Below are 8,390 nucleotides of genomic sequence, written 5' to 3' on the forward strand. Positions count from 1 at the left end.
ATTACAATTATGAACCTGAAAATGAGCACAATATGGGTGTTTTAAGCAGTACTAATATCAGTCTTAGCCATGGAAGATGCCAGCTGTCAATCACAGAACAAAATCTTTGCAAATATGGTGAACAACAAAATATTTTTCCCATGCAGTAAACATGGATAGGGTTAGGATGGTAAATCTATGTCTCACAGTGTAAGCACAACTGATCTTATACAGTATTTCGCAAGCAATTTGAAAGAAACATGAGAGATTCCACACTAGCATAATATGAGCTAAGTGACTCATTACAGACAATACCAATTTTTTTTTTTTTTTTATCTTACTCTTCCTTGCTTGAACACATTACATATCGAGATGGCATCTGACCTTGACATTCCCAAACATCATTAACTTCATATTAAAACAATAGAAATGAACAAATGGATTGATGGCGAGCTCTTTCTGACCTGCACGCTAATAAGGCTGCATGCATCTGCTATTCAACACAGTGAGACTAGCGTTTTTTTTGGTTACACACTTATGGCCCAAGGTGTAATGACATGTGTTATGTCAAGAGTGTGAAGTCTGTTTGCAACTAGTGTGCATGTGTGTGCACAGATATATACTGTGTATAGTGAGATGAAACCTTAAATATGTTGTGTACGTAGCTTGGTGTGCATGTGTTTGTGTGTTTCTAGTATATTATTGCTAGAAAAACAAACTGTAAACTGAATTTTTCACTTCAGCTTACCTATACAGGTAATTTATTCTGACCTAAACGAGATAAGCAACAAACCAGCAACATCAATACTGGGTTCTTCAGTTACCAAACTAAGGCAGACAAGTATAGCTGGTTTCCAACAAGTTACAATGAATACATTTTTTGTTTTCAAACCTGGCCTCTAAAAAGAGTATAGGCAACTCAGACCACATGGATTGATGTAGACTCTTAGTCCTGTTCAGCATTTAAAGCAACACTAAAGCACTTTTCCCAATTTGGTACCCCTACAGGTTGGAAAAAAAATTGTCCATTACATTATATTATGCAAGTTTGTCTCATCGGGTAGCGGATCTGTAGTTTGAATGAGATATTACGACAGCGGTAATGGACAATTCCACTTCCAACATGTAGGGGGACCAAAGTGGGAAAAGTGCTTTAGTGTTGCTTTAACAAAAACATTTCCCTACCTTTACAAAGTTCTTTTAAAACCTAAACCTAACAGCATTTGTGACACAAGACACAAACCCCAGTCCTGTGCTTTGTACACCCACCGAGACAGCACTTATTTTTTCTCCAGTACATTTAATTCGGCAAAGAAATTAGTAATATCTAAAAGTTTTTGTTTTTTTTAAACATGGTTGTTTTCATGTGTGAACAGATCTGAGCAGGTAGCATAGGACAACACAGCACAAGAGAAAGCAGCAGACAAACTAGTAAGCCACAAAGAGGTTGACTGAGAAAAGGGGGAGAGTAAGATGCTGACACCTTGACAGACAGAGGCAGGTAACTGGGATGATTTATATACTGTAGATGAGTCAGTGAAGGCAGGGACCAAAAAAGAATGGAGAGAAAGAGTTGATTGAATAGAATGAACTATAGTGAGACAGTGAGTTATGAAAGAGAGAGAGAGAAGAAGACACAATTTGAATGCGATGAGAGAAAAGATGGTAAGATGGGATGGGTGATGGAGGTAGAGAGGGAGGAGTGGAGGCAGGGGGTAAAAGGCAGAGAGAAAGGGAGATTAGGATGGGTAATCCTGGTAGCTTTTAAAATTTGGGTTAATACCACCGAACCTTTGTTTTGTCCTTGTATTCCCTGTGATGTGCTCATGTGTGTGTGTGTGTGTGTGTGTGTGTGTGTGTGTGTATTGGGGGGAATTATGGTCATTTTCTCCATCAACTCAGTAAGATGGGTGTTCAACATGAACTGCAAAGCTGTTTCTCTTGACCTCACTTTATCTGTTCAAATAAATCAAATATTTTTGTTTTACAAGCTTTTCAACTCATTGTGTATGTGTCATTGTCTCTCTGTTTTTGACTGAATCCTCTTTGTATTTCTACCCCCTCACGGGACTCAGAACCGATCATGTCTCACACTCAAGCATGCAAACGCAATGCAATTAGTTGTTCTGGAGAAAAACAACTGTCCTACATTTCAAACTGACTTAAGAAGCCTCGCAAAAAAAGCATGAACAACAGTAGATACTGCCTGACCTGAATCAAAAAATGCAATGAGCCAAGCTCAGTTATTAGCATGAGGGCCTCCACCAGTATGTCTGGTTAATTCTTTCAAAAAACAGAATTTAAAAACAAATGACCTGCAGCATGTTGACATCAATAGCTCTTTATCAGCCTTCATTTCATGACAGTAGTTTCTTTATTATTAACAAGCAAGTCCAAATTAAATCTTCAAGGAGATCGACAGCCACTGTCAACCACTGCACTGCATCCTAAAAAGACTAAACGACAGTTTGAATTGAGAATGTTGATATTCTGCCAATGATTGATGATTGGAGGAGTGTAACATCACTTGTTAATTCTATTTCAATTAATTTCAATAAAGCAAACTAATTGTCAAAAGGGTTGTTCCTTTGATGGACATCTTTTCTTTCACTGGACTTCCCATCCCTGGGGAAGTAATAGTCAATAAATGCAGTTTTTAAAGTGACCCACCTCCTCCTGCTAACTGTGTCACTGGGTTTTGTGTTTGGTTTGGTGTGATCTTATGACATTGGCTTAAAGTTACCCTGACACTGCTTTCATTTTTGGGGATTAAAAACAGAATCAATATAATAGAGGGGCACCAGAAGGATTAGACTGAAATTTTAATCACTGACAACTGAAAAAAAATAGTATGAAAATATGCCAGGTGTGTTTATCTGCTCACAAGATTTCTAACTAAAATTTGCAAAGTTTTTTTGTCCACCTGTGGGCAGCGGAAACAAGTTGTAAACACAGCCTTGACATATCACATTTCAAGTTGATATGATAAACATGTTAACAAGCAGCATATACTGTATCTACATTCAGGCATGACTGAGAAGCTATATCATTCATTTGTCATTTTATGTATTCAACATAAGATCACTATTCACTCAGTAAAACTAATTTTAACAAATATTGCTGCTTTAAGAAAGGTGGCTAGCAGCAGGAAAAGCAGCTCTGACCTGTTGTAAAGGAGGATGTCAGGAGTCCAGATCTGGTCTGAAGGGAATCGCAGGTTCTGGACACCGGGGTAGTTTTCTGGATTCCAGCTAAGGTAGATGTCTGTCCAGTACTGTAAACACAGAAAGAGAGAGAGAGAGAGAGAGAGAGAGAGAGAGAGAGAGAGAGAGAGAGAGAGAGAGAGAGAGAGAGAGAGAACTTTAAGATGATCGTAAAATACATTTTAAATATTTGCAATAACTCTCACAGCATGTAGTAATGTGCAATGGCTAGTTGAACTATTCTAATAGAACTTTTACAAGTTAATGGCACATTCAAGAGAAATAAGAAGGGCTTTATCTTGCCAAAAATGGAATTAAAATGGAGGGTTATAAACAGCAATTCTGAAGTTATCAAGGAATGGAACAAAAAATGTTATTCTTGTAAGTATGCTTCTAACCATGCAGGCACACTTGTTCGCTTAAACAATGTAATAATCTATCACCATTTCTAGCCTACTATCTACATTATTAAGCTATAAAATTGCAATGCTATCGGATAATGAGTAAGAGACGGTTCTTCTGTCTGCTTCATGAGAATGTGTCATTTATTTCAGGCCACCCGTCTAACCAAAGCAGAAGTCAGTAAAGTCAGTAAAACAGTAAGCACCAAGCAAACTGTGTACTACTTGAAACTGCTGCACAGAATAGTTTGGCCCGAGGCTTTGAAAATGTCTGGAAATCTTTGCCTGTTGGCATTAAATTCACTAATTATCAAGTTGACTGGCACTTAATCCTCCTCCTCTGCTTTTTTTCACTTTCTGCTTGACAATCTGCCTAAAGTGATGTTTTCTTGAGTGTGCTGATGCCAGCGATGAACACGGACATACACAAATCCACTGTCTCTATTTCACACACGGTCAGCAACTGTTGGCTGAGTTCCAGTATTGAGGATTTTGATTCACTGTGAGCTCTGAAAATAATTGCAAATAGCTTAAAAATACGTGGATGGAGGAGCTAACACTAATACTAACTGGATATACAGGAAATATTAGATTATTAATATTTCTTTTAGACTGTAAATAAGTACAGGAAAGAAATTGCAAATCTGGATGTGCATGACTAACATTTGATATCACGAACAAGCACTTTATGTAGTGGAGCTAGTGATTTCAGAAACAGTCACAGTGTCATTAGAAGAGATAATTGTGTAATAAAACACATGAAATTGATAAAGTGCCCTTCTCAAACTTTGACTCACCAGCTGCAGCCAAGCGTTAGTCATCAGCACTTGATTTTTCTCATCCTGAGGACAACAGAAAAAAAGAAGAAGAGGAAAAGAGAGAATATGTTTTTCTTTTGTATAAGAAAAGACAACCAGGGCAATCCATATTTAATATAGTGGAAAAGGCTTTGCCATTAGCAAGTCAGGGCAGTTGCTTTGCATGTCCAAAGAACAAACCATGCTTTGTAAATCTGTATAAAAGATGGTTTTATGTAACCAAGTGTAGTTCTGTTGAATGGTTTCACAGTGGAGCCATGTGACAAATCACACAACCCTTTCAAAACTAAAATACTGTAGGACCTATTGGATTTAAAAAATGGTAATGAACTGTAAAATGCCATGCTGGCTTGAATGGAGAAAAAAAATCTAATCATATTCACAGACACAATAACATCACAAAAGTAATGCTCTCAGTGTTTCTTTTCTTGATTCATTGATGCACAATGAAAAGATTTACAGCAGGTTTATCTGTTTCCATTTATAAGTGTTCATGCCAACAGTTAAACATGCTGTGTAAAGGTGTTGAATGGTACTGTGTAATTATGTATTATTTTAAAAGCACTACTGCAAACACAAAGATAACAGAGATTGATCTTAACTGTGTTTTCTACGAAGAATGCAACAGCAACTATTTTAACTTATTTTATTATTTAAGGCTAAATATATGTTTTGTAACTCATATGTTGTATGTTCTAAATGCTGCTGATGGTTTGGCAAGGACATTGCTGTAAAATTAATTTGTAATCTCAGTGAGAAAATATCCTAGTTAAAAACACTGTGAATTATTAAAAGTTCTTATTACCAATAAGTAATTAAGTTAATTTGCCAATATCTATGGCTTTATCATATTAAATAAACTGAACTTCAGAATTTTTTTCAAAGTGTACTTATTGCATTTTGGAAATAATGTTGCTAATTTTCTAGCTGCAAGGTGAAATTAGCATTTCTGCAAGCTTCAGAATTTCAGCTCCAAGTGCAAAGTGAAAAAGTCAGAATGCCTGCACTGAAGAGAGGAAGGCTGACAGAGATCAGAGAAGTTTCCTTTTTAAAGCACACTGCATTTGTTTATCCATGTATCTTCATTCATTTCTCTTTTTGTCCTTTTTCTGAGCTTGGGGTTAAACATGTGGGTCGTGGCCACATATGGCAAATCCTTCTATAATGTCCTGTCTTTAGGCAGATGACCCAGATGATCTAGTAAAAGTCACAGCTGAAAGTAATAATTGGAAATGTGTGTCTCTTCAGAGATTTTTAATGACCCAGTGATTTGTTGACGTGTGTTTACAATTTATTGAAGTGGGTCATATGAAATGTATTAGGACTGTACCCTACTCAGAATTTTGTCAGTCAAATGCCCCCCCCATTTTTTGATGATCTTAGTTTCTATAAATGGTTAACATTATTACTGGTGTCTTTTTTCAATATACTTTTATTAACATGTATCTTCTGTTTCAACATGAATATGTTTGTCTGTGTTCATATGAGGGTCTGTATGGACAGATTTACCTAGAAACACCTAGAACCTGACCTAGAAACATGTGAGCACCAGTCAGTCAACAATGTTTACTTTAAAGATGATGAATAAATAAGTTGAATGAACATCTGTGTTCCCTAACAACAACAACTGAACAGCAAATTTACAGTGTACTAGTACAACTCTGGGTCTCAGTACATCAGTTACTGCTAAATTAGTGAAGCAGTCACATAAACTAACAAGGTATTTTTTAAAATACATTTCTTTTATTTCTTATATTGATGTTTATAAACATCTTTAGGCTACAGTGAAAAATACAAGATATTTGCTAAGAAATGGAATAAAAAAGTTTTTCAATCTACAAAACCCAATTCCAATGAAGTTGGGACATAAAAACAGAATACAGTGATTTAGCAAATCTTTCCAACCTATATTCAATTGAATACACTACTAATGTTCAAACTGATAAACTTAGTTGTTTTTGTGTGCAAATGTTCACTCATTTTGAATTTGATGCCTGCAACATGTTCCAAAAAAGCTGGGACAGAGGCAACAAAAGACTGGGAAAGTTGAGGAATGCTCAAAAAACAGCTGTGTGGAACATTCCACAGGTCCATGGATTGGTCATGATTGCATATATATAAAAACGAGCATCCCCAAAAGACTCACTCAATCATTCACAAGCAAGGATGGGGTGAGGTTTACCACTTTGTGAATACCTGTGTGAGCAGATAGTCCAACAGTTTAAGAACAACTATTCTCAACGTACGGTTGCAAGGAATTTAGGGATTCATCATCTACAGTCCATAATGTCATGAAAAGATTCAGAAAATCTGGAGAAATCTATGCACGTCAGCAGCAAGGCTGAAAAACAACATTGAATGCCCGTGACCGACCCCTCAGGCGGCAGTGCATTAAAAACCAACATCATTATGTACAGGATATTACCATGTGGGTTCAGGAACATTTCCAAAAATCATTGTCAGTTAACAGTTTGTCGCTACATCTACAAGTGCAAGTGAAAACTCTACCATGCAGAACAAAAGCCATACATCAACAACACCTAGAAACGCCGCCGGCTTCTCTGGGCCTGAGCTACAAGTGTCCTCAGTTCCCAAATGTTTGTTGAGTATTGTTAAAATAAAAAGTGATGATACACGGTGGTAAACATGACCCACCGTGTTGCAGGCATCAAATTCAAAATGAGTGAATATTTGCAACAAAAAAAAAATGTTTGTTAGTTTGAACATTAAATATCTTGTCTTTGTAGTGTCTTCAGTGGAACATAGGTTGAAAAGTATTTGTAAATCATTGTAGTCAATTTTTATTTTACGTTTTACACAACGTCCAAACTTCACTGAAATTGTAGTTTGTAGATTGAAAGGTGTCTTTTTTTCAACTAAAATTCAGTCTCTCTTCAGTCTCTATTGTTGCTGTGTTCCAGAAATCTATTTTATCCGTTATATAAACATCTAAAATGCTGGCTAAACTTTAGTGCTTTGGTCAAAGTGTCAGTGACAACATTAAAATTCTTTATTTTACTCCCTACCATATTTTAACCCCACTCTGCTTCAGTTTGTGCAGCAAAAACCAACTATGCTCAGTCACCTTTCCTTCGATGAATTAAGATTAAAAAAAATAAAACATTGGTCTTAAAAGAGAAAGTAAGACATACAGTGTGTGTGTGTGTGTGTGTGTGTGTGTGTGTGTGTGTAGCCGAAATTGTAATGTTTTCAAATGTAAAAGATGCAAGTCGCCAGCACGGTGGTACAACTCTACTTCAACCTCCAATAAAGGCAGGGTTGGTGACTATTTCCAAAATACACTTTTTATATATTGTTTGAAATGGTCTTTACATCATGACAGCAATAAATAGGTAATGGGCTCTGAAAAAGGATTGAAAAAGATATGTCATCCGTAGCTGCTGCAATCCTGTAAAAATGCTCACCAATGGAAAGAACCACTGGCTTGGAAAGAACCACTGTAATGCCTCTTTGACCCGCTGCAATTACCCTGGATATCCTCCAACTGCGGAACGGCCACGTTTTGGCGCTACTGCGTGTTGGCTTCGTGCTCCGCCCTTCCTTCAATACCCACTAGGTCCAGATTTTATGCGGAAAGGCTGTGGCCATGACTAGCAGCTGAAGTCACGAGGACACACAAGATCTCGCAAATTCACATACGATCGAGAGATATAACACAATGTAGTTTCTATAAACAGAACCACAAAACCTCTGACCTGTTGACTTCAGGTCTGTCTCCACCCATTATGACATTTTCAAGGTGTAGTGCAGGGAAATATGAACCACTGTGAGCACAGTGTATTTTATTTTAAAAATTAACCAGATGTTTTATTTTGTTTTGGTGTTCAACTTCCTGTCCCGCTCAATCTGCCCTGTGCTGAATTGCTGCGGAGCGGTTAGATGGAGCCCCGAGGAGATGCTACTTTCAAATCAGGCTACTTTTTCAACATTACCATTTTACCACACACAGAGAGAGAGAGAGAGAGAGA

At 37.1% G+C, this 8,390-nt stretch overlaps 2 protein-coding genes across 2 annotated transcripts in view; one reads left to right on the forward strand and one right to left on the reverse strand.

The window, feature by feature from the left end:
- The window catches only part of si:ch211-175m2.5 (uncharacterized), a 29,253-nt gene extending 28,899 nt beyond the window's left edge, over positions 1-354 (forward strand). The window contains exon 8 of the mRNA XM_032527231.1: positions 344-354. The gene's annotated coding sequence lies outside the window, so the exon portion shown is untranslated. The remainder of the gene's footprint in view (positions 1-343) is intronic.
- Positions 1-8,390, reverse strand: part of LOC116696326 (neuronal acetylcholine receptor subunit alpha-7) — a 34,940-nt gene that overhangs the window by 13,488 nt on the left and 13,062 nt on the right. The window contains exons 3-4 of the mRNA XM_032527196.1: positions 4,381-4,425; positions 3,144-3,253 (exon numbers count right to left, since the gene is read on the reverse strand). Of these exons, the coding sequence (XP_032383087.1) occupies positions 3,144-3,253; positions 4,381-4,425 (155 nt within the window). The remainder of the gene's footprint in view (positions 1-3,143; positions 3,254-4,380; positions 4,426-8,390) is intronic.

Source organism: Etheostoma spectabile, chromosome 10, assembly GCF_008692095.1.
Source record: "Etheostoma spectabile isolate EspeVRDwgs_2016 chromosome 10, UIUC_Espe_1.0, whole genome shotgun sequence".
Lineage (NCBI taxonomy): Eukaryota > Metazoa > Chordata > Actinopteri > Perciformes > Percidae > Etheostoma > Etheostoma spectabile.